Source organism: Panthera pardus, unplaced genomic scaffold, assembly GCF_024362965.1.
Source record: "Panthera pardus isolate Hobbes unplaced genomic scaffold, ASM2436296v1 HiC_scaffold_12, whole genome shotgun sequence".
Lineage (NCBI taxonomy): Eukaryota > Metazoa > Chordata > Mammalia > Carnivora > Felidae > Panthera > Panthera pardus.
The window spans coordinates 11,039,282-11,066,686 of NW_026526677.1; the positions used below are offsets into that span (position 1 = coordinate 11,039,282).

Here is a 27,405-nt window from a genome sequence, read left to right on the forward strand (position 1 = left end):
AACCGACTGAGCCACCCAGGCGCCCCAAGAGTGATTCCTTAAGAAAGGTACCTTTCTTTGCTGCATATCCACTCTTTGCAAAACTGTTCTGTCCATAATAATGGAGGAAGCCCACACAGAAAAATATGCTATGTTTGTGTTTTTAACTTGGAATTATACAAACACTGGGGAAAAAAATCTTTTCTTGAGAGATAGCATGGCAATATCCTTCCTAGATTCAAAATAATGCAGAGCAGGGCTTAAATATATCACCTCAACTTTACATGACCCCCAGTTTCTAATATATTTTCTCTCACATTTTTTGTTTGCTCTACTATTTAATAGCAGACGTCTGAGGCTTTTCCTTTCTCTTTTGCTGAGGTTGAAATATAATTTCCTCTGATGATATATCTCAGCTACCTCAACTGCCTCCTAACGCACCACCTGCATCCACGGCCTCTATTTGACTCTGTTTTACCCACATAACGTCCAATAGAAACGTCCCCATGTGATATCAGGCACCGCTAAGTGAAATCAGAAAAATAAATAAGATACACCTTCAAAGGTATAATAGACTGGGAAGAAAACAGATACAATATAATTTCCTTTTAGTTTAATTTAGTTGGCTTTAATGTTTATTTATTTGTGAGAGAGAGACAATGCAAGCAGGGGAGAGGCAGAGGGAGAGGGAGACACAGAATCTGAAGCAGGCACCGAGCTCTGAGCTGTCAACACAGAGCCCTACACGGGGCTCGAACTCATGAACCCCGAAATCATGACCTAAGCCGACATCCGACTGAGGCACCCAGGTGCCCCGATACAATATCATTTTAAACTGATGGCTATTCTTGGTGGATTAAACACATCTAATTCTGTTCTCCCATGAAACCTAACAAAAATGATAGCAAGAGGTAGGAAGAAAGTTATAGATCTACAAATCCAAAAACTATGGGAGAAAATGGTGTCACATTTTCTTTTAGATGTCAGTAAGCAGATGGGTATGTAGCCAATAACTTAGCAGCACACAAAGTATAAATCTGACTGCAGGAGCTAGAAGCCTGGAAAAGGAGTGATCCCCATTGGTAGAAGTCAGTAAGACTCAAGAGTTGGGAGTGCCCCCAGTTGGATGTGTCACTGGACATGGTGCATTGATGGTTCTAAGAAGTTAGTGAATACAGTAAATTAAGTAAACTCACTAAGAAGAATGAATTAAGATCTTAGCAGGCCTAGAGGGTAACCAGTTCTAACTGGAACAGCAGAATACGGGGCTCCAGAGGAACGTCTCCAGAAAAAAATGAAACTGATGAATTGCCCTTTGAGTCTGTAGACATTGAGAGTTTTGCATTCATGGTGGAATGTTTGGGAATTAATTGCTTTTAGGTATATGAAAAACCAAGCGTATGAAATGTGAGGCAGTTATTAACTCCAGGGAAGAGAAATGGTTGAAAGAAGATACAATTATGTGTAGTAATTTAGCCGCTAATGACTAAGACACTATATATTGATCCAACTAAAAATTATGATAAAACTCTATTGGGAGATTGAGGGAAAAGAAAGTGTTATGGGGGGGGCTTCCAGAGTAACGGAGGGGGGGTGTAGGGGTTAGTCCATTGTCTTTAATAGTGGGGAGTTAGTTATACAAGCCCAAAATTAAAAATAGTATTAAATACATTGAATTCTAATACATTAGAAATATGGAAGTACACACAAAAAGAGAACAACTAAAAATTTAAATACTTGCTTCTAGACAAAGGAAATTAGTTGAGACCAGGGTAAGGGGACACTAATGACCTCCTTCAGGCTAAATCCAATGAACATTTTGTTGTTGTTTTGCTTCTCTGAATTCTTTAGTATTACTGGAAATATTTCTTCCTGTGTTAACAGTGTTAAGCAATTTATGTATATTATCTAAGATAATCTTCTTAAGAATCATATGACATATTATCTACATTTTACAGATGAAAAAACTGAAGTTCAGAGAGTTTATTAGCCCCAGCTCACACAAGGAATGGGATTCAAACCTAGCTCTGTGTGATTCCAGACTCTACACTCATGATTCCTAGTACTCTGGCCCTTTCTCTTCCTTTAAGGATAATTTGATTCTCAAAATTGCCATGTGAATTTATTTCCATGATTATTTTTTTAATAACACTAACCTGGCCACCTCCTACAGCATCCTCTTGGCCCATATGAATTCCACGCATCCCAATGTAGTTTGCCCCACTCTTTAGCTCCCTCTGCCATAGGCAGCAATGTGTCAGTGTCCTGTCTTCAGACATCTTCCGGGCCAAGTTAGGCAAGAATCTCTAAGCCATTGCAACTCAAATGGTCATGTGCCAGTTAACACACGACCTTGCTTATGCTCTGCTCTGGTGGCAGCTTGAGGCTGACTTACGGTTTTCTGAACCTCAGTAAGTAAAATTCCGCACTTGCCTTCTGACAACCCCTTCCTCCAAAACTTTCAGAGAGTTCCCTCGCTGACCATGCACTTGTCTTTTTGTGAGGGCTAATATGAGACATGCCAAAAACTTCTACACTCCTTTAAATTCCCTTCAAAAATCCTCCTTCTTGATGATGAATCTCTAGGATTTTCTGAAAAGGGTTGTTGGGTATGATGGTCATTAAGTAGTTTTGCTAACTTTTTTAAGTTCTGGAGAAATGGACCCAAAGCTGTCTTTAATTTGGAGGTACTTGTTATTTTCTGATTTTTGTTTCAAATAAATCCAGGGCCAATAGGAAAAATCACAATCTGCCTCCTGTTGTTTTCATGTTGTCTTCGGTTTTGTCTTCCTTTCCCCGTCTGTGATATGTGGAATGTGTTAAGGTGTTGAAATTTACCATTGGGTAAGAATAATGAGACTACATGCAATGATGAATCTGTCTATGCTTTATCTCCCCTTGGGGAGGGAAAAAGGCATTTTTGTTTCTCTGGGGGATAGTTACATTATATTAGATGTGCATATTTTTAAAAAGAAGAGATAGATTAATGATGAATAAAGCTTTTGATAGTTGTAGGTCTATGAACTAGATGTTCAAGGAATGGAAAAGAGTGGACATGTGGCTATGACTTGACCAGCATCATTTTCTACTTTTTCTGAAAACATATCCAGATTTTCTCCTCTTAGAAATACCCCTCCATGGGGCTCCTGGGTGCTCAGTCAGTTACGCATCCAACTTTGGTTAAGGTCATGACCTCGAGGTTCATGAGTTCAAGCCCCACATCGCGCTCTATAGTGACACTGTGGAGCCTGCTTAGGATTCTCTCTCTCTCCCCCTCTCTCTGCCCCTCCCCCACTTGTGCACGCTCTCTCTCTCTCTCTCTCTCTCTAAGTAAATAAATAAATAAAACTTAAAAAAAAAAGAAAGAAAGAAAGAGAAGTTCCCCTCCATAATTGCAAATGGTGTATTAGGATACCATACTCACTCCTTCTATTTCTTATGTTGGGATCATGCAGTTTTTGAGTTCTAGTTGTTGTATATGTTATATTTTACATGAAAAAGCACTTACGCTTCAATGTCTTATTGCTTTATATGTTCAATGCTATTTCATGTTGTTTTATTATTTCATACTAGCTTTTTGCTGGATTATATCCTTTAATAATTCAAAGCAACTCTGAGGTGGCCTTCTGTGTCCAGATGTTTCTTAGATAATACGTTTTTTGTCCTTGCTTTTGCGTGTTAATATTTTGTAGGACTTCTTAGAGTTACTGTTCATTGTGTCCTTCCAGAAGGTAGTGAAGTTTCTGCACCTTCTAACCTTAATGATCCATGGAATCTGCCCGTTCCTATTTTACCCTTCAAAGTATCTCAAGAGACCAGTTTTCAGTTGAAACGCTTTTGGAAATACCAGAATAATCCATCTTGGAACCAAGTGGTCGTAGTCGAGGTGACCTCTGCCATCTGGTTGGGCTTCACCAGTGGCAGGAATTGAAGAACAGGAGGAGAGATAGGTGGAAGAATTTATAGAGCCAAGGGTGGCTCATCATCTCTGGGGACTTTTCATTAATGACTGGAAATAATAAGGAAACTTAGAGAAGGGAGCCTGATATTTGGGATGCTTTTTATTCAAGGACATTTGCTGATTCTGGTGCATGTCCAGTGGTGTCTAACTCTGGTTTTACTTTTCATTTTATTGATTACTAATGAAATTAAACATGTTTTCATATATTTTATAGCCATTTGGGTATTCTCTTTGTGTGATATGCCTGGACAAGTCCCTTGAACAATTTTCTGCTGGGTTGTCTCTTTTCTAGCTGATACTTACATGAGTTCTTTCTATGTTATGGTTGTATATCCTTTCTTGATTATGTATATTTAAAATGTCATCTAATATTCAGTGGATTGTCAAGTTTTGCTTTATATTTTTAGAGGTTCTGCTTTTAAGTATATACACATTTAAAGTTGTTCCATCTTCCTGGAGATTTTGACTATAATAATTTATATAGATTATATAATTTATACTATATAGATATAAATATTATATCTATATATTTATATACTATATATAACTTATAAGGTTAAATTTGTCTGATATTAATAAGCCTTTGGTTTAGGATTTGCCTGATACATCTGTTCTCATTCTTTTACTTTTTACTATGTTGTATTTATTAAGATTTACCTTTAAAATAGTAAGTAATTAAGTTTTGGCTTTTTTATTTGGTTTGAAACCTTTGTCACTTATTACACATAATACGTTTACTCATATATTTGGAATTAAATGTACAGTCTTACTATTGTCTTTCCTGGAAGAAAAGTAAAAGTTTTAATTCTTACCGGAATTAGATAAATCAGATATACATGCTGTGATTTTTAGAGTTATAAGTAAACACATAGTCAAAGACTATACAATTGTCAGACTAATGGAAGGGAGAAATACAATAATTTAAAAAATACTGAAAAAATACTCATATTGAAAATAATACAATAAAGAGGAGATAAGAGAATACAGAGCAGTTGCCAAAAAAATAAAAACCACTTTGTGTTCGTTCATGTGTTTAATCTATTTACTCTCTTTTATGGTACTGATTTCCTTAAATTGTCTGTGTCTATTCACACTTTAACTTGGTAATAGCTTTTTTCATGTCAGTGAATATACATTCTGCTCACCACAGCCTACATCTGATGACCATGAGGGAGGAGTAGGCCCTGAGCCTGGTCATGTGTGCAGGTAGATTGTGACTTAAGTGGGAGAGCACCCTGCTTCTCTAGACCAAGGTGCCCTCTGAGCCTCCTTCATCAGAATCCTAGCTCTAGAGGGTATAATTATAGTCAGGACTTTCATGTGCACGCCAATTCCATAAGACCCTCCTCCCTACTTTCTCTTCTTCCCCTGTTATTTTAGAGGTTTGAAGTTATTCCTGCCTCTGTTCTGCTTCTCCCATCCTGTGTATTTGCGTGGAGCAGAACTGTAATTTTGCTTGGGAAACAGTTCTCAACCTTGGGGCTAAACCACATTGCTGTGCAGTGCCTGGGTGAGGGATGAAGGGACAACTGACCCAGATCTTTCCAACATTATTTTAAAAATCAGTGACCTAAACAACTGCCCCGAGCTCGGCCCCACCCCCCTGTTATTTATAGTTTCTGACACTGAACTTGAACTCTGTGTTTGCTCTTATTTCTATGGAAGTTTTCTTCTGTGCTTACTTTGGGGTAGAGAGATTCTATGCATGCTTCTCTGTCAAGTCATTTCTACTCCTCACTGTGTTTCCATAATTCTTCAAAATCACTTGGCAGCTACTGCTGTCTCTAACTTTTTTGGCATTTCATGCAATCTGGAGTGGGAGAGGAGACTGACCCTTGCCATCAGTCTGGCATCCCAGCCTCTTTTGAAGTCATGAAACTCTCTGTCGCCTCTGGCATCTGTGATGGCACATTTTCCTAGCTTTCCTAATACCTTCCTAGCTCCCTTTTTCTATCCTCTGAGAACTTCTACTTCTGCTAATACTGGTTTTATCTTCCCTCAAAGGGTTTGGTCTTCTCTGTGATTTCTGTGTCTGGGTGATTTCATCCTTCTGCCTGATACAGCTGCCTGCTCTCACTCCCTGGCTCCCTCCAGGTAGCCAACTCCTAACTGCCAACCCTCTTTGAAGGTCTTGACAAAGTTCAAACTATACACACTCAAAATTTTACTATTTGTACCTGTAATTTTGTCCCTGCCCTTGTCTGTTATCCTAGTGAATGGTCCTATCACTCATTCAGCTCCCTAAAACAGAATCTGAGTGTCGTTCTTTCCTGTCCTTATCTTTGTCCTACGCATCCATCCTACCACCAAGTACGACCATTTCTACTCCCCAATCATCTTTCAAATGCATTTGCTTCTCTCCAACTTCATTAGCCCCAGTGGCGGTTCAAGTAACTATCATCTGTTCCATGTATAACTGTAGCTTTCATGAGTCTACCTCCGTGACTTCAGTATTATTTCTTCCTATTGTTTCTCTACATGGTGCCCAGGACAATATTTCTGAAAAACTCTTTTTTTTCTTTTTTTTTTTTCATTTGGAGAGTGATAACTCCAGCGGATTCCAAACAAGAGTCTTTTGAATTAGGACTGTATTTCAATCATACCTGCACCAATTCTATGCATCTCTCTGATGTTCAATTTCAGCTTCCGTGAAAACCAAAGTAGACATACATCTTAAGCATATGGCCTAATGCATAGTAAATATCTCATCAATTTTAAATATAAATTTAACCGCATTCGTTAACATGAAGACTTTATAAATTCTCATTACTAGAATAAATTCCAAAGTCCTGAAGGTGATGTAAAGCCCTGGGTTATCTGACTATTCTTACTGTCTGCTCCTGTTCTGCTCTTCAGTGATTATGAAGCTTTTTCAGTTTCTTGACTGCCCCATGATCTCTCTTGCCCTTTGGTTTTTCTTCATTTTACTGATGGTGTTGGAAGGCCCTTCATCCCCTAACTCTGCTTCCATTCTCCTGCTCATTCATCAGGAAGTCTCTTCTGCATGTCCAGAGTTGGGTTAATTAATCCAATTCTATTAGCTCTCTTAGACTATTCTACTCTACTTTGCAGGGAACTGGTCATCCTGGATTATGGTGGCGTATTTACTTGTTTGTATGCCTGGTAGTCTGTAAGCTACCCGGGGGCAGGACTGTGTCTATCATTTTTCACCATTTAAAAAAAAATTTTAATGTTTATTTATTTTTAAGAGCAAGAGAGACAGAGCACGAATGGGAGACGGTCAGAGAGAGAGAGAGAGAGAGAGGGAGAGGGAGGGAGGGAGACACAGAATCCAAAGCAGGTTCCAGGCTCGGAGTTGTCAGTACAGAGCCTGACGCAGGGCTGGAACTCAGCAACCGCATGATCATGACTTGAGCCGAAGTTGGACACTTAACTGACTGAGCCACCCAGGCACCCCTTTTTTTCACCATTTTATCTTCAGTACATAGCACACTGATGACTCAAAGTAATTTTTCTTTAAGAAAATGTTTAATGAATAAGAACTGAACACCACTAGCTTTCTCCTCCATATAAAATATTGAGTTCATATTGCAAATGAGGAGTCTTATGTTCAGAGAAATAATAAGGCCATGAATAAATGGTTGGAACCGGCTTTGTCTTAGTCAAATACCAGGCTCTTTCTATGATATCGGATGCCTCTTCGATTTAGAAATGTGTCTTATTAATTGCTGTGCAATGAACTTGTTGCCATCTTACAGACATTCATCCCTAATGTTGGATTTTCATGTAAATAATATATTTAAATTGTGTATAGAATGGTAACATGCAGTTTTCTAGGGAGATGAGAACAGGTGAAAATGTGTGAAATTGTGAAGAGGAGCTTTTGAAATGAGTTTTAAATGCCATTAAATTAGTTTGTGTATGTAAAGACCTTCGAGCAGTCTGACCCACAGTCAATCATCAAGCACTGATTTCCCCTGCTATAAGATACTAATAATACACTGTAGACTATAGACACAGTTTCACGCATGCTATTATTTTCCTATAAAAGACCGTATGAAGCAGTCACTGCTTGTTCAGCAAATTTCACAAAAGACATCCACACCCATTTTAGGGACACTGAATCAGTTAGTGCTTCCGAGAAAAAAAAAAAAAGGAACCAGCTGTGCATCTCAGAAATACTCAGCACTGCCTTTGGGCTTCAGAAAACCTGCAGGAGAGGAATGCAGATTTGACCCGACTGAGGTGTGTAGCGGGTGCAAGCATTGTGTGTGGACTGAAGGCACTTGCCCAGAGTCTCCGGCACTCATAAGACGCGCTGTAGATATTGCGGTCTTGAAGAAAGGTAGGCACCTGCCTTCCTGGGCTCTGGGGCTGATGGTTTTCTCATCGGCTGGTTCTAGGATCCCTGGGAGCTGAATGAGAGAGGATCAGGTCCCTTCTCACAGCACGAGCTGGTATCCTGGGTTGGGGTGCATGTAGTGCGCCTTCAAATGTGTGTTTGGGGAGCAGGGCTGAGGAGCATTTTTTTTGCTGCAGAGGGTGGGGGTAAGGACAGGCTCCAAAAGGCTGATGCTAGATGAGGTGGTTTCACAGTTACTTTTGACCTCTCCATCCCTGTGCTCTTAGGAAGCTGAAAGCAGTGGTTCATGCCTTTCACTAGATATTTCATGTACTCTTGACAAGGCCCCTTCTTCCTGGTCTTTATTCTCTGTCTCTGACGTCATTTTTATAATTCAGCTTCGGAAAAGCTCTGCCTCACGCAGAATTTGGTGGAGATGCTGTCAGGCAAAGGTGGGTGGCTAGTTTCACTCCAGCCCTGGGGTAGGCTGTGGCCTGACCTAGTTCCCCAACCCTGTTGGGCACCGTTCGTGAGACACCAAGCCATAAACCGAGGAAGTCCACTAAGGAAAGAGTATTTGTAGATTCTTGACATCCCTGAGATCAGAAAGAAGCTGGAGGCAATTATGCCCAATGCACTTTCCTCAGATGAGGTCAGTGAAACCCAGAGAAGGGAAATGATTTATCCAGAGTCACACTAGTTAGTAAAAGATTCAGGACTGGAACCCAGATGTCTTGATTCCTAGTCCAGACTTTTTCCTTACCCAGGTTCCTGTTTCTACTACCCCATTATCATCCCCAACCAACTGTCCAAGTTCAGGGCTCCTTTTGGACCTCTCTTCTATTTTATACGTGTAACAAAGAAGGAGAGGTGGCCCCTTCAGACCTCCGTTGTCATGTTCCCTCCTTGGCAGTTATGACCCAGGAGAAAAATGGTGATAAATGTTAGGAAACAAGAGACGGGTGTTCGTGCTCACCCACAAGGAGATTTGGTATCAGTAGAAGAGTGGGGAGTTTGTTAGGTTTCTCCACACCTATAACAGGAACAACAACAGAAAGATGCTGTAATTGTCAATAGCCCAATGTGTGTCACAAATGATATGGTGAGACTGTGGTTTGGAATCTTCCTCAATCCGGAGGAAAAGACTACCTACCTGAAATTTCTCTGTTGTTTGGGCTTCCTTCATATTTGAATATAGGGAAATTGAATCCCCTGGGGTAAACACACTTTGTCCTTAGGGCATTTTCCTTCCCTAAGTAATTAGCACATGGATTTTTGTGGTAAGAAGATAGTAGGCAGTTATACAAAATTTATAGGCAGAGTTCTTTAGAAAGACCAGAGCATCAGCCCCGAGTAACCAGGATGTATGTTACTACAGAAAGATGGAAAGACCGTTAGAGTCATTTGAAAGCATTATTTTAATATAGTGTCTGCTCAGGGAAGCTCACAGTCTTATGAGATATAGAGGAAGAACCACCACGGATGTTAGACAAGACACGATCTACATTTCCTAAATCCTCAGTCTGAAGGTATGTCTGAGAGATCAATGCAGACGTTTATTTGCATTAAAAAGAAGTACACCAAAGTACCCATTCAGCTGGACTAAGAAGAATTATCAGTAGTTACCTTTACAATACTTTTGGCCTCTCTGATGTAAGAAGGAAATAACTGACATGTTTTCTTTTTTCCAGCTTTATTAAAAAATAATTGACATACATCACTGTATAAGTTTAAGGAGGACAGCATGATGGTTTGATTTATATATTGTGAAGTGATTACCAAAAGAGGTTCACCTCACATCCATCTTCTCATATAGATACAATAAAAAGAAAAAAGAAAAAGGAAAAAGACAATTTCTCCTTGTGATGAGGATTCTTAGAATTTACTCTCTTAACACCTTTCCTCTACTCACGTAGCCATGTTAGCTGGAAGTTTGCATCTTTTTACCACCTTCCTCCATTTCTCCCCTCCCTCACACTTTGTCTCTGGTAACCACAATTCTGATCTCTTTCTGTGAGTTTGGGGTTTTTTGTTTTGTTTTGTTTTGTTTTTTTAAATAAGATTCCACACGTAAGTGAGATCATACAGAATTTGTCTCTGACATATTTCGCTTAGCATAATGTCTTCAAGGTCTATCTATTTTGTTGCAAATGGTAGGATTTCCTTTTTTTTTTTTAGGGCTGAGTAATCCAGTGTGTGTGTGTGTGTGTGTGTGTGTGTGTGTGATGCTGCCATGAACATGAAGGTAGAGATACCTTTTCAAATTAGTGTTTTTGTTTCCTTTGGATATATTCCCAGAAGAGGAAAAGTGGAATTGCTGGATGATATGGTCATTCTATTTTTTAATATTTTGAGGATCCTCCATACTGTTTTCCATAGTGGCTGCACCAATTTACATTCCACCAGCAGTGCACAAGGGTTTCTTTTTCTCCACATCCACACCAGCTTTGTTCTCATGTCTTTTCGATGATGGCCATCTAACGAGTGTCAGGTGATATCTCATTGTGATTTCAATTTACCTTTCCCTAATGACTAGTGATGTTGAGCATCTTTGCATGTACCTATTGGCCTTTTGTGTCCTTTCTTTGGAGAAATGCCTTTGCAGATCCTTTGCCCATTTTTTAACTGGGTTATTTTTTTTTTCAATCGAATTATATGAGTTCTTTACGTATTTTGGACATTAACCCCGTATCAGATATATTGGTTTGCAAATATTTTTCCCCATTCTATAGGTTGTCTTTTCACATTGTTGATGATTTCTTCTGATATGTAGAAGCTTTTGGTTTAGTGTAGTCCCACTTGTTCATTGTTGTGCTGCTTGTGCCCTAGATGTCATGTCAAAAAGTTCATTATCAAGACCCATGTCAAAGAGCTTTATTCCTGTGTTTCCTTTTCGAAGTTTTATGGGTTGAGGTCTTACATTGAGGTCTTTATATATTTTGAGTTAATTTTTGTGAGTGGTGTAACATATAGGTCCAGTGTAATTCTTTAACATGTAAACGTCCATTATCGCAGCACCGTTTGTTGAAGAGACTGTCCTTTCTCCATTGAGTATTCTTGGCTCCCTTGTCCAACAGTAGTTGACCATATAAGCTTGAGTTTATTTCTGGGCTCTCAATTCTGTTCTGTTGGACTGTTTGTCTGTTTTTCTGACAGATTACTATAGCTTTATAGTATAGCTTGAAATCGGAAGTGTGAAATCAGAAGTGTGATCCCTTCTGTTTTGTTCTTTGTTTCAGTTTTCCTTTGGCTAGTTAGAATTTTCTGTGATTCCATATAAATTTTAGGAGTTTTCCACTTCTGTAAAAAAAAAAAAAAATGCCATTAGCCTCGTGATAGGGAATGCACTATGGCTTTTGGTAGTGTTGCCATTTTAACAGTATTAATTTTTCCAATCCATGAACATGGAATACTTTTCCACTTATATGTGTCTTTAATTTCCTTCATCAATGTCTTGCAGTTTTCAGCATAAGGATCTTTAATCTTCTTAGTTAAATTTATTCATAAGTATTTTGTTGTTTTTGATGCTATTGTCTTTTTTGTCACATTTTTATTTTAAGTCTAGTTAGTTAGATGCTATTGTAAATGTGATCAATTTTTTCATTTCTTCTTCATAAATTCCATGGTTGGTTTATAGAAACAGTACTGATTTCTGTATATATTAGTTTTGTATCCTGTAACTATATAAATTCATTGATTATATCTAATGATTTTTTGGTTGAATCTTTAAGATTTCCTATATATAAAATCATGTCATCTGCAAATAGGGGCAATTTGACTCCTTCCTTTCCAATTCTGGTATCTTGTATTTCTGTTTCTTTCCTGATTGCTCCAGCTAGAACCTCTAGTACCATGTTGAATAAAAGTGGTGAAAATGGGCAACTTTGTCTTGTCCCTGATCTTAAAAGAAAAGCCTTCAACCTTTCATCTTTGAATATGTTGTTAGCTATAGACTTGTTACATATGGCCTTTATTAGGTTGAGATATGTTCCTTCTATGCCTATTATGTTAACAGTTTTTATCGTGAATGGATGTTGAATTTTGTCAAATGTTGTTTCTGTATCTTATTGAGATGAACGTGATTCTTTTCCTTCATTCTGTTACTATGATGTATCACTGATTGATTTGCATCTGTTGAACCATCCTTGCATCTCAAGAATAAATTCCACTCGATCATGGTGAATAATGCTTTTCAATGCTTTCAATGCTGAATTCGGTTTCCTCGTATTTTAATGAGAAATTGTGGATCATTCAGGGATATTGGTCCCTGGTTTCTTCACTGGTAGTGTCTTTTTCTGGTTTGGGGATCAGACTAATGCTGGCCTCATAAAATGAAGTTGGGAGGTTTCCCCCTTTTTGATTTTTTGACAGAGTTTGAGGAGAATTGGTGTTAATTGAATTTTTGGTAAAATTTACCAGAGAAGCCATTTGGCGCTGGGCTTTTCTTTGTCGGAGATTTTTTTTTTATTAGTGATTGTATTTCCTTACTAGTAGCTGGTCTATTCAGATTTTCTATTTCTTCCTGATTCAGTCTTGGTAAGTTGTAGGTTTCCAAGAATTTTGTCATGTCTTCTAGGTTGTTCAGTTTGTCGGTGTAGAAGCCTCTTATGATCCTTTGAATTTCTGCAGTATCAGTTATAATGTCTCCTTTTTCATTCATAATTTTGTTGATTTGGGTTTTTCTCTTTTTTCCTTGATTAGTCTAGCTAAGGGTTTGTCAATTTTGTTTATGTTTTCAAAGAACCAATTCTTAATTTGGTTAATCTCTTCTATTGTTTTTTAATTCTATATGTCACTTATTTCTGCGTGTGCACACACTGGGCAATTTTAATGCTCCACTAATTTATAACTCTAACTTAGCCTTTCCTTCTTGTTTGCACAGAGCCTCAAAATAAGTCTTAGTTGAGGAATTAGGGAATCCTCAGGTCTTTTCTGGGCACACATACAACATACGTATGTGCATGGCCTTCTAGATTCCCAGGGATTTATTAGGAATTTTTCAAAGATCCCTGCAAAAATATCATTCCTGTTTATTTCCTTTAATTATTTTTTTAACCAGATTTTTCTTTATTCCAACTGTATCACTGCCTCAAGAAGCTGTGAATTAAACTATTTCTGATGATTGCTTTTAACAAACACCTTGAGGCTAGGGCTTCTGTCACTGAATGAGCCTTGAGTCACTCAAGTAAAGATCTTTAAGTGGAGCTTTTCCAGATGTCTTCCAAACAGGTCAAACAGTGACAGTTCTCTGGAGATGGGGCTTTTTAAGGATTTCCAATTTTGTTCTAGCTCATCCACAGGATCTTAAGTGACTGGTTTCTATAGCTGCCATGGTTCTAAGACTTTTAATTTTCAGGGCAACACAGTTGTGAGAGGATAATGGGAAAAGGAAAAGTTAAAACATGACAAAGCTAAACAAAACAAAACAAAACAAAACAATAGAATCAATGAAACCAAGAGTTGGTTTTGTGAAAAGATCAACAAAATTGACAAACTTTTAGCTACAGTAACTAAAACAAAAAGATGAGGCAAATAACTAAAGTTATAAATGAAAGAGGACATTACTACCAATTTTATAGAAATAATAAAAGGATTGTAAGAGAGTACAATGAACAATTGGTTCCCCAAAACTTGGATAGCCTAAATGAAATGGATAAATTCCTGGAAACACACAGTCTATCTAGACTTACTCATAAAGAAACAGAAAATCTGAAGAGATCTATTACTAGAAAGAAGATTGAATGAATCATTGAAAACCTCTCAACAAAGAAAAGCCAAGGACCAGATAGCTTCACTGGTAAAATCTGCTAAACATTTAAAGAACAATTAACACCGATCCTTATCAAACTTTTCCAAAACATTCAAGAGGAGGGAACACCCTGTAAGTCAATCCACAAGGTCAGAAATACCCTGATACCAAAGCCAGATAAAGACATGACAAGAAAACTGCAGACCCCTATCCCTTATAATTATTGATACAGATATCCTCAACAAAGAACTAACCAAATTCAACAGCATATTAAAAGGATTATATACCATGACCAGGTCAGACTTATACCTAGTATGTAAGGATAGTCCAACATATAAGAATGGATCAATTAATATGCCACATTAACAAAATGATATAAATAATCACATGTGATCATCTCAATTGATGCAGAAAAAGCATTTGACAAAGTTCAACATCCTTTCATGATAAAAAAAAATTCAGAAAGCTAGAAATAGAAGGAAACTACCTCAACATAATAAAAGCCAGATATAAAAAATCCACAGCCAACATGATACTCAATGGTAAAAGAATGAAACCTTTTCCTCTAAGATCAGGAACAAGGCAAGGATGCCTGCTTTTGCCACTTTTATTCAGCATAGAAATTGAAGTCCCGGTCAGAGCAATTCGGCAAGATAAAGAAATAAAAGGCATCCAAATTGGAAAGGAAGAAGTGAAATGATCTCTCTTCACAGATGACATGTTTTTATATGTAGAAAACCCTAACAATCACACACACACACACACACACACACACACACACACACACACACAACTGTTAGAACTAATAAATTCAGGAAAGTTGCAGGACACAGAATCAACACACAAAAATCAACTGCATTTCTATACACTAACCATGGACAATATGAAAAGGAAGTTAGAAAAATAATTCAGTTTATGAAAGCATTGAAATAATAAAAGATTTAAGCTTAAACTTAACCAAGGAGATGAGACATGCAACACTGAAAACTATCAAATATTGCTAAAGGAAATCGAAGATAACACAAATAAATGGAAAGACATTCGATGTTCATGGACTGGAAGACTTAGTACTGCTAAGATGTAAATATTGAATAGAACCAACGCAATACTCAGATAAAGAAAGTGTGGTTTACACATACAATGGAATATTATTCAGCCTTAAAAAGAAAACAAATTTTGACGCATGGCTGCAACATAGGTGAGACCAAGACATCTTGTTAGGTGAAACAAGCCAGTAACAAAAGAACAACGTTGCATGATTCCACTTAAATGAGATTTTTACAATAATTCAGTTCCTAGACACAGGAAGTAGAGTAATCTTTGCCAGGGGCTGGGGATAGGTGGACACAGGGAGTTACTTTAGTAGGTACACAGTTTCAGCTTCAAGTAGAAAAAGTTCTGGCGATGGATGGTGATAATTCTTGCACAATCCTGTGAGTGCACTTAAAGCTACTATACACTTAAAACTGGTTTAAATGGCAAATTATATCCTGTGAATATTTTACCACAAAGGAAAAATGACAGAGTTCAATATGCTAACCAAAATTTCAACCACTCTCCTTGGATAAATGCTTTTTAGATTGTTGCAAGATCTTGTTCAATGTCTAGAGTTCTGAAAAAGTTGATTTTCAACATTTTTCCGGGGGGATCTGAGTGCTTTTAGAGAAGAGTAGGTTTTCAGATGTCCTCAATGGGAAATTCTGGAGGCAATTGTCCCTCTACCATATTTTTGCTTTCTGTTGGTCTTGTTTTTATTTGTTTATTTTATCTCCCTTCTTGCCTTTTTAGCTGATTAGAGCACATTTATCTTTTATCATTCACTTTTGTCATAATATTTTCCATTCTTTATTGAAAAAATTACACAACCCACTTCTTATCTTTATTGGTAACTCTTGATTTTTTTACCCTTACTTGAAATCTAAAGTTACTATCTTCACCCATCACCCAAATAAAACAAGGATGTTAGAAGACCAATTGTCATCATGCCAGTCCCAAGTTTTGATTTTTTGGGGGGTCCAGTATTTTATATTTTGTCCTTTGTTTAGCCTAATGAGTTAGGTATTGTAGTTCTTATTTTTGTACAAACAATATGTGTCCATGCATGTTTACCAGTTTCTTTGTTAACCATTCCTTCTCGTATCGTGCAACATCCTTGTAATTCTGTACCTCTAATCTTTCACATCTCTTCTATTATGGCCATTTCCTTGTCTCTGTGGCTCCTGGGTCATTTTTCCAGATTTATCTTCTAGTTCACTTATTCTGTTTTCAGTGGTCCATTGCTGTGTAACACATTTACCAAGTTGGTTTTGTTTTGTTTTGTTTTGTTTAACATCAACATTGTTTTCTTCCCATTTGAATTTGTCACATCACTTTTGCACTTTATCTGTGCTTTCTCATTTTTGTGACTCTGTTCTTATTTGACTATTTCATCCATAGTTATTACATCTTCTGTATCTGACTATCATAATATCTGAGGCACTTGGTGTTTCTCCTCACCAAAATCTCTTGGTCTTTGTGCACTTGGCGGGTCTTTGATTCTGATGATACGCTCAGATGAATCTAATCTGTAGGATTTCTTGGAGATTTCCATCAAGAATACTTGCTTCCTTCTTTGAGGACTCCTGTGTAAGAATTATTCAGACACCGATGGCTGTCTACAAAAGTGGCCTTTTGATGTGTTTTCTCTGGTGTTCCCAACTTTGACTTCTCAGCACTATGCTTGCCCAGGGAAGCTGCAGCTGTCCGCAGGTGGCATTCATTCTCAGGATGCTAAACAAGAGTGTGTGTTTTATACCTCAGCGGGCTTCTTGTCTTTGAGAAGTGTACTCTGAAATCCGAGGCGTGGTGTCTTCCTGCTTTGATATTCTTTCTGCATTTGCCCCAAACTCATCCTCGTGCAACCTTCACTGTTTTTGACAATTACTTCGTCTGAGTTATGATCATTTTAGTTGTGTCCCAGTTTCAAAATGGAGTTCTGATTTTCTTTCTCTGTAGTACTTTTGGAAATCTTCTAGAACAGAAGAAGAAACAATGACTTTTGGGTTATATCCTCTGTTTTATTCTCCTTCATATTACGTATTCCTTATGAGTTAATTAATTATTTGTTTCTGTCATCTTATTTTTAAGGTTTTTACTTTGCTTACTATTTTCTGATTTACTCTTTTGTATTGTTCATTTTACTGCTTTCCAGACTTTGAACATATGTCACTAAAACTAACTTAATATTTTAAGTGATTAATCTTTATTTTCATTTGGACTTTTTTTCCCCTGTTTCTGAAATGAACTCATTTGTTTTTCTTATTTCCACCAGGTTTTTTGCTAGATCACTAATAATGTATTTCCTTTGGCCTAGCATGTGTAAATAAGGTTAATAATGCTTTCCAGAGAAAATGTTCACTCTTTGACTTTGTGCTACAAATGAAAGAGCACACATGTCCAAACTTGAGACTTTTATGGAGCTTCAGGGAAGCATAAATGGTATCAAAATTGATGGTGGCTTTGCAAAGACTTAAGTTTCACTTCCCTCAAAATTTATGGATGTGAGCCATGCGACATCTGAATACGGATGCAAATGAATAAAGTATTCAGGTGGTTTAAATGTATTGCCACATAATCTGACTGGGATTACTTTATTGAGGAGAGGAAGCAGCATAAGAGTGTTATGTTTGTGCTCTGAGTCTCAGAAAAATAATTTTATGTGCCCTTGCTATGCATTAGCAAATCAGGATTTAAAACATTTTAATGGGGGCAAGAGATTTAAATTCTCAGTGCCAAGGCTGTGATTTGGGATTGTAAATTCTCTCCTCAAAGTCCAGAGTTTATAAAGTAGGATCCAAGATTAAATAAATCATATTTAGTAAAGATGAAACTGGAGAAAGTTTCCAGCTCAGAGAACGTAACTGTGCTCTGAGTCAAAAAGGGAGATTTTACAATACACAGGAACACAGTTTATTCCTATCATAAAATTTACCTTTCGAAGGAGAAATGGCTGACATCAAGGGGATATACAATAACAGGGACAGAGATAATAAGTGCGGACTCCATGTATTTGAGGGGCCCGCGTATTCACTTCAGTTCTCTCTGGATTTCCCTCTCTTCAGTGCTTTCTGGTATCTTGATGACACATGGCATTTCTCTCTCTCTCTCTCTCTCTCTCTCTCTCTCTCTCTCTCTCTCTCTCTCTGTTTCTGTCCTTAAGGTGCTTCTTGTTCCTCTTTCCTGGCTGGCTCTTGCAAGAGCTACATTTTGCAAGGACGCCTGGGTGACATAGTTGGTTAAGCATCCGATTTTTGGCTCAGGTCATGATCTTGTGGTTCATGAATTCAAGCCCTGCGCTGGGCTCTGTGCTGGCAGCTCAGAGCCTGGAGCCTGCTTCAGATTCTGTGTCTCCCTCTCCCTCTGCCTCTGCCCCCTTTGCAGTGTGTCTCTGCCTCTGTCTCTCTCTCTCTCAAAGATAAATAAGCATTTGGAGTACCTGGGTGGCTCAGTCGGTTAAGCGTCCCACTTCAGCTCAGGTCATGATCTAACAGATCGTGAGTTTGAGCCCCACTTTGGGCTCTCCCTGTCAGCGCAGGGCCCGCTTTGGATCCTCTGTCCTCCTCTCTTTCTGCCCTTCCCCCACTTGCGTTTTCTCTCTCTCTCTCTCTCAAAAATAAATGTAAAAAACATTAAAAAAAAAGTCCTTTGTAAAATAAATAAATAAGCATTAAAAAAAAAAGAACAACATTTTGTAAAGATGTTCTAATAGCTGTATAATGCAGGAAGGGAATGTAGACCCCAGGTTATCCTGTCATTTCCAGGACCTCATCCTAAATTACATTTCTTACCGCAGCCCCTTTTCTGCCGCCATGGCAACCATACAAGGAATGGAAGGGACCATATCAGAGGCTGGTCCTGGTGGGTACCAGCTGGAGCAACCCCCTGTTATCCAGTCACATCTGTGGAAAAGGATGCCAGAGAAGTTTTTGAAGGGGGAGCCCAAAGTCCTTGGGGTAAGTCAGTTACAGATCTGGGAGAGGCCAGTCGGGTTGTAAACTCATAGCCGATGAGTTTTAATGCCAAATATTCTGTCCCGTTAGCCTCACAATACATCAGCCAGCCCTAGGGGCCTGGGTATATGGTGTTCAGGCCCTATCACTCAAAAATGATATGATATTCTGTTATATCTTGCTTCTAATTTAGTTGTATTTAGAATATAGTGGCTTGGGATGGATTCTAGGGTGGTGCGTCATCTGTGATAACTTTAGCTTCAGCAGAGAGAGGCAGCAAAAAAAAAAAAAAGAAAAAAAAAGGCCACATGTCCGCCAGCTGGTGTCCACCCAGCACGTCTTCCTGATAGGTGATTGCCCCACATTGTTACTATCTCTGGGGAATTTTCTTAACCTGCTCCTCAGAGGATGAAAATTCTTCAGCTCCCTCTGCATTTCTGTCTGGAGTCTGGGGGCGGGGCGGTGTGCCTAAAAGAAATGGAGAGTTTAAGGAAAAAGACACAGGTTAGTGCAGGTGGAAGGACAGTGAGTACAGGGGTTTATCTCTAGCCCCAGCTTTAAACCAAGGACACAGAATCATCACAACACACTTTGGCTCCTTTTTATGCCGTGGGATGACCGTACTCCAGCACTTTGATTTTTAGAGCCCTGGACTCAGTCGTGTCCTCAGGCCCTAGACACCGAGAAAGTATCACGTTGCACTTCTCTTTTTCTTCTCCTGTACACTCCTTCCTTCACATTATTTTCCCTTGCTCGAATAATTTTTAATTGCTTCCTGATTCCTGGGTCACTGCCGTCTGAGAGTGTAGTATGTAAAGGAGATCAACAGCTATGGTGGACTAGCAGCCCCGGGGGTCAGTAAAGCACCTCTGGGTAGGTCCTGGTACATTCTTTTTACCTTGAAAATGACCGAGGCAACTGGGATAGACATCCCCAGAAACTACTTGAGTGAATTAACATATCCGTAGTTTTTTATAGGAAAGCAAAGTGACAGGGAAATATCATGACCGTCTGACTGTTTCAGAAGACGGAGAAGAGGGGTGACCTGGTGGTCGGAAAGGGAGTGGTAGCTAATCAGTTTTTACTTGCTTCATCATTTCTAGGTCGTGCAGATCCTGATTGCCATGACGAACCTCAGCCTGCAAATAATAAAGATGAGCGCCATATTGCCACTTTCTGACACACATTCTGTTTCAGGGCTGGACGTGTACATAATTGGGAGGCCAGTGATGGTGAGTAGAGTACCTTTTGATATAGTTGGAGACAGCATAACATAGTTGCTAACATCCTGAGCTTTGGAATTATATCCTAACCCTATTTTGTAGTTCTCTAACTTTGAAAAAGATATCTAATCTTCTTTTGACTGCATTTTCTCATATTTCGGGTAGGAATACTAACATAAGACTCGTAGAGCCAGGCAGATTAAATATTTAATATGTATTAGGATATCACAGCAGCATGTAGCAAAAGACCCAAACCAGAATAGATTAAACACTGAAAGCACTGATTATTTCACAACAAGAAACCCAGTAGACTTTGGTGGGTTTTTGGAACACTGTAAAGTTTTACTCATCTGTATTGTTCACATTCCTTGTTAAGTTTTTTTCTCTCAGAAACTTCATATATTTTTGCTATGCTAAATGAGGTTCTCTTATTAAATTTTATCTTTAAACACACAAATACATGCATATTTGTGTATAATTTCTGTTTATAATGTTCTTCCCATGTGCCTTAACGAATTTTCCTAGCATTTATAGTTGTTTTTAATTGATACTCTTGGAGGTCTGCAGTATAACATATTCATATTTAACTAACAGTAATTGTAAACATTCTCCTCAAATATCTCTCTTATGTAGTTATTTTGGTTAATATACTAAGGAGAGTAATACATAACCATCTACATCGTTATCTTCATTTTGACTCTCATAGAGATGGCCCTAGTGTTTCCCTGTTAGCATGATAAAGACGTCTAATATTAGAGACAAATGTTCCATCATGTTACAGCAAATGAAGCTCTTCATGTTTTATAAATAATGGTTAAGTCAATAAGAATGTTGAATGATATAAAATGTCTTCACGTTGTAAACATAAATAACAATTAGCATGTGAATTTTCTCCTCAAATCTGTGTTTGTAAATTGTAATAATATGCAATATTAAAAAATCTGGACATTTGAAAGAATACCCCACATAGTCATGATGCATCTCATATAATATGATGGATGATTCTCCCTGCTTTTTTTTTTTTCCAGAAGTGACTTAGTTTACCCTAACCATTTCCATGTCTTGGTACTGAGAAATGTTTGAAGAAATCTACCAAACTGTTTCATTAGATCAGTCTTTTTTCTGGTATTAAGATACAATTTTTCGGAGCACCTAGGTGGCTCAGTCGGTTAAGCCTGTGACTTTGGCTCAGGTCATGATCTCACGGTCGTGAGTTCAAGCCCCGCGTTGGGCTCTGTGCTGACAGCTCAGAGCCTGGAGCCTGCTTCAGATTCTGTGTCTCCCTCTCTCTCTGCCCCTCCCCTGCTCTCTCCCTCTCTCTCTCTCTCTCTCTCAAAAATAAATAAACATTAAAAAAAAAAAACGTTTAAGATACAATTTTTGAAACTCCTGAAATCAAATTTGGAAAGCAAACCCAGAAATTCAACAGTCAAATAGTTTAAGACAGCAGGTCTAATCAACTTGATTCCAGCTGTTTTAGCTATATGGAAAATAATTACCCGAATGATGGAGCCCCACGGAATAATATAATCAACATCTAATATGTAATTGAAAAACTTTCTTTGCTACTATTTTATTTACAACTTTTAATAGTCATATTTTAAGACAGAAACTTTAGTTTCTCTTGTTTTATAATATTTCATTAAGTTCTGGTACCATATTAGGGTTCCTTCATGTCAGGAATTTAGAAACTTTCACTATGTTTCAAGGCCCTCAGTTTAAATACCATTGCAGAGACACTTTTTTTGAAAGCCTTGATAAACTCTCCGGTGAATCCATCTGGTAAAATTTCTCTGTTGTTTCTGGGAAAAGAGGAGACTTATTTGCAATCTCTGGTGTTTCTTCCAATATAATTGGTCTGTTTAACATATTTATCCCAGTTAGGGGTAAGTGTTAGTAAGTTGGGATTTCAAATTTTTGTTTAAAGGTTTTTTAACTGCATTTTTTTTCTCTTGTTACTAGTTTATTATTTCAGGGTCCTTGTCAGTTGTAGCAGGAATTAGAACTACAAAAGGTCTGGTGAGTAATATTTCCTTTCTTCATTTGTTTGTGTGTGTGTTTTTGTTCCAAAAGAGGGATTAACCAAGTATGTATTCTGCCCGAGTAGAAAATAGAGTTTGTTTTTTAAAAATCAAGAGAGATTATAAGTTTTACATAGCTGCATTGGTCTTCCAGAAATTATAATAAAAAAATGGCTGATCATAAAATTTCTGATACGGGAAGGCAGTTGCTGAGAAACTCTTTATGAAAATAAAGAGAATTCCTAAAAAGGAATGTCAAAATGGGACCCGTCAAACAGAGCCTGCACCTTGAGACTCAGCCCATAACAGTGGCACCACGTGCTGGTGTGGCAAAATATTTATTGACTTATTGATTAAAATGTGTATTCTGACTGTGTACAGAAAGGATTTTCTTTTGGTTGGTAGGGGAAGGAATTCACGTTAAGTCTGTTCAGTAAGGAAAAACAAATTTCAAACATAACTCTCATGCCAATATGCCTTTCACAAAGCCAGTAAAAGGCAAAGGCCTAGATCTCAACCAATGTTTTTGCTGGCTAGAGACCATATTTGAGTTTTCTTTGCTCAAAGGATAAAGATCAGACGATGGAGCATGATCTGTATGGTTTTTCCAAATCTGACCTCGGTCTGTCTCCCTAGCATCTTGTCCAGCTGTAACTGTTAAAATCTCCCTCACGCTACAGCCACATTAAGCCTCTCATGCTTTCTTGGAGAAGTTTGGTTGTTCTAAGAAGCTTCCACAACTTCACCAAGAGAAGAGAATGTAGAAAAAGGAATGCAGAGCAGAGGGAGGTCGTCCACAGAAAGCGCAGAGGCGTCAGAGGCAAGCAGCATCTGGAAAAGAATGTGCAGCCAGGCACCTGACCTAGAGGGCCGTGGGAGTTGGGCGCAGACAGATCTGTCCAGCTGGCATGTGAAAAAGAGTTTATCTCCTGGGCCTAGGGGTTGTCTGAAGGATTCAAGCTTGGGAACAACAGAATCATATTTGTGTTTGGGCAGGAGACAACCTGAAAGGGCTTGTGTTTCAGGGAAGAAACAAGTGAGGAGACAGTCCAGTCATCAAGATAGAGAAGGGGGACCGGTGCGGGGGGGGTGGCGGGGGTGGGGGGCGGGCAAGAAGTGATGTGTGCAACGTGGCTAATGGAAACACCCCCGTGGATACTGTTGGATTGTTGACTTGATTTTCCTTTCTTTCTAGATTCAAACTAGCCTAGGATTAAACATCTTCAGTTCTGTCTTGGCCGGAGTAGGGGTCCCCTTCGCTATCTCCTCCTTGGAAGACTTTCGAGCAGGTGTCTCTGCCTGCATCTTTTATCAAAGGTTGGAGAGTTGTTCCATGGCCATGGCCATTATAATGGTGAGCACTTCCTCTCTTCCTGCGATACTGTAGGGGAAGCCAGGCACAGGAGCCCTGGCCCTGGCAAAAGTACCACACTGTATTCCCTAACTGATAAATGACTCACTTTGGGAAATTGGAAATGACTGAAGAATAGGGCCATCTTTTATTCAGAAGGCAGGCCCACATCTCATCTTTTTGTTGTTGTTGTTCCTTTCTGTTTAATTCGAAATCACCAATTCTGCAATCCACTGTAAAAAGGGAGCCCAGATGTCAATATATCTGTGTCCCCAGGGCTCCCTGATGGAGTTACCTGGTTCTCTAATAATAGAGTAAAATTGTCTTGAACATTATCCAATGAGTGGTGAATGACCTAGTACCCCTCCCCACCTCTCTGGATGCTCTTGAAAGATGAAGCCCTTTGAGCCTCAATATCCCACTCCTGGCAAATTCTCAATTTCCACTCTGTATTTCACTACTTGGCTGTAGCACCTGCCCTCACTTAGGTATTATCGTAATGGCTCTGTTCTCCAAATTGCCGCTTCCACCAGAGTGTGCGGGTTGTGAAGCTGTGGGCCACTGGGTAAGCACGGGGAGGGGGGCGCTATTGTGGCACAGCTGTGACCAAAATGCAATAGAATCTTTATTATTAAAAAGTCTAGGGGCACCTGGGTGGCTCAATCAATTAAGCGTCCAGATCTTGATTTCTGCTCAGGTCATGATCATGCAGTTTGGGAGCTCAAGCGCGGTGTGGGGCTCCAGGCTGACAGTGCAGAGCCTGCTTGGGATATTCTCTCTCTCTCTCTCCCCCACCCCCTCTCTCTCTCTCTCTTTCTCTCTCTCTCTCTCTCCCCCCCTCTATCTCTATCTCTGTCTCTATCTCTGTCTCTGTCTCTATCTCTATCTCTGTCTCTGTCTCTATCCCTCTGCCTTTCTGTCTCTCTCTCTCAATAAATAAATAAACTTAAAAAAAATTTTTTTAGGTCTAGTATCCATTCTCAGGACCACTGAATTCCTTTTGTCTCTCCTGCATGAGACCTTCCGGCCTTTCACTGTGCTGCCTCGTCTCTCCCTCACTGACCCTTGTCTTCACCCACACGTGGAACCTCCGCATTCTTCCGAACTTATCCCGAATGCAGATCAGTTGCACTGCCTCCTCTAGTCCTAGATATATCCTGAGTGCCATCCAGTCACACCAAAATAATCTCTTGAGTGTCTCTGCTAAACTAATTTCTACTCCTCTTAAGATTTCTAACAGCTCTTATGGAGCGCAAGTTTATTTCCTGCCACTTCCTCAGAATCAGAGGGTTTCTTCCGAGAACTTAGATGCTTCCCCCCTAAGATCAGATGGTGAGAAGTTGACAAGGGCAAGATGAGATTCTGTGCCTTCCTGCCTCTGATGCCTCTGTTTGTATTTATATTCAAGTGTCCTCTCTCCTCCTCCTGAAGAAGAAGCCTACTTCCAGTTTCTGCAGTTCTCTCCACTTGAGGTCTACAAGGGCACAGTAGACGAGGACAAAATCTGGAATGGACCAGCTGCGTGGGGCTGGCTGCCTGGGTGTGGGACCCGCGCAGGCACAGGGGGCTTACCAGTTAGAAGAGTGATACACCTGGTTTACTGCTCTACTGTTGCCGTCGTAAAGTTCTTAATAATTTTTGAACAAGAGGCCCTATAAATAAAGTAGCTGGTTCCACCTTCTTCTCAATCACCTTCTCCTAGAGGCTGTCACGTATCCCTATTGCGTGAACACTTTTTCTGCCTGGCTTTACAGCAGAGCAAATCCATAAGGGTTCCTGGAATCTGAAGTATCTGGTCTGTTCTTACCGGGGCACCTGCACAGTCATTCCACAGACCTGTGAGCCCATATTTTATGGTGGGTCCTACAGATGGCACTCTGGGAGATGAAAGAAGGGGACCAGGCTCCTACCAGTAGGAAGCTCCTTGGAGGAAAATATAGAAATACTGGAGAGCACAGAGCTCCTGGGTGGCTCAGTCGGTCAAACATCTGACTCTTTTTTTTTTTAATTTTTTTTTAATGTTTATTTTTGAGACAGAGAGAGATGGAGCATGAAGAGGGGAGGGTCAGAGAGAGAGGGAGACACAGAATCCAAGGCAGGCTCCAGGCTCTGAGCTGTCAGCACAGAGCCTGATGCGGGGCTTGAACTCACGGGCCGTGAGATCGTGACCTGAGCCGAAGTCGGACGCCCAACCGACTGAGCCACCCAGGCGCCCCAAACATCTGACTCTTGATTTCAGCTCAGGTCATGATCTCACAGTTCGTGAGTTTGAACCCCGTGTCAGGCTCTGTTCTGACAGCGCAGAGACTGCTTGGGGGATCCTCTCTCTCTCAAAATAAATAAACATTAAAAAATGTTTTTAAAAGAAATAAACATTGGAAAGCAGCTAGAGGTTGATGAAGGCCCAAGGGCTTACTTTTGAATGTGATTCTAAGAAGAGTGAAAAAGTGAGCTCTTTGTAGGAAAGAGTAGAGCACACACTATCTGGAGTCATTAGGCAGAACAGTATGAAATTGCCAATGATCAACTCTGCTTGATCTAGAAAGACAGCGGCTTTATATGGCTCAAACTCATGTATTATATATATTTTAGCTACTTTTTGTTGGAAGTCCAGCCTGACTCTTTTTTTGAATATAAAGTTTTATTGGAACATAGCCACATCCATTTGATTGCATATTATCTGTGGCTGCTTTTGTACTATAACTGGAGAATTGAGTATTTGTGACAGAGACCTTATGGGCTGTAAAACCTAAAATATGTGTTAGCTGGCCCCTTGTAGAAAGTTTGTCAATTCCTGGTCTACCCTACCAGATTGTAGCATCCTCGAGGTTAGGGAAATCATCTATTTATTTGCTGTTCTGTCTTCTGTGCCTATGACAATTCCTGAAACATAGAGGCTACAATATGTTGAAGAGATGAGTAAATAGATAAGGAAATGACAAATGCAAATATTCTCAAGGCTCAGCTGCGTCTGTGTCACACTGTGTCACTGTGTCTGGACTCTTGGGTCTATTGACTTTTCCACCAGAAGATAGGTACGATCCCTATCCATGGAGAGAAAAAGAATATTTAGAGCAAAGAATTCCAGGCATCCAATTCAGATTTTTAGGGTAGTAAGAGGACTACCTAGTGTTTCTCAAATCTGACCATATGTATTGGCTGAAGATAAGCCCAAAGCCAGTTCTCTGGGGAGATGGGTCACAGACTGACTAACGGGGTGTTCATTGTTAGGTTAGTTTCTTCTTGTCGCTGTAACAAACTACTGCCAGTTAGTGACCTGAGACAACATAAATTTACCATCATACAATTCTGGAAGTCAGAAGTTTGGAATGGTTCTCACTGGGTGAAAATCAAAGTGCTGGCAGGACTACATTCCTCTCTGGAAGCTGCGAGGGAGAATCTGTTTCCTTGCCTTTGCTGGCTGCTCGAGGCTGCCTACATTCTGTGGCTTGTGGTCAAATCCTATCTTCGAAGCCAGCAGTGCAGCATCTTCAAATGTCTCTTGGACTTTGACTCTTTTGCCTCCCACTTCCACTTAGAAGGATTCTCTAACTATTTGGGGCCCACCCAGATAATCTCAGAATAATCCCTCCATCTCAAGGTCAATTAATAACCAACCTTCATTTCATCTGCAAAGTTAATTCTGCTTGGCTATGTAACGAGACATAGAAGATGTGGACCTCTTTGGTCTATCGATATTCTGTCCACAATTATGACTCTGCCTATAACTACCAAGACGGGAGATGATACCGTTGTGTCAACTCTATGGAACTTCTGGTGCTTGAAAGAACTAAGTTATCTTTATGCCCCTAACCCCTCCCCCGCCCCTT

At 39.4% G+C, this 27,405-nt stretch overlaps 1 protein-coding gene across 5 annotated transcripts in view; it reads left to right on the plus strand.

Moving 5' to 3' along the window:
* LOC109246511 (membrane-spanning 4-domains subfamily A member 4A-like) overlaps nucleotides 1-27,405 on the plus strand; it is a 168,081-nt gene that overhangs the window by 136,852 nt on the left and 3,824 nt on the right. For 4 of the 5 annotated variants that reach the window (XM_019414523.2, XM_019414524.2, XM_019414525.2 and 1 more), the window contains 4 exons: nucleotides 18,824-18,983; nucleotides 20,084-20,212; nucleotides 22,166-22,222; nucleotides 23,420-23,578. In XM_019414523.2, the coding sequence (XP_019270068.1) occupies nucleotides 18,824-18,983; nucleotides 20,084-20,212; nucleotides 22,166-22,222; nucleotides 23,420-23,578 (505 nt within the window). Of the gene's footprint in view, nucleotides 1-8,087; nucleotides 8,247-18,823; nucleotides 18,984-20,083; nucleotides 20,213-22,165; nucleotides 22,223-23,419; nucleotides 23,579-27,405 lie in introns of those variants that run through there. The other variant, XM_019414527.2, reaches the window with a different exon arrangement.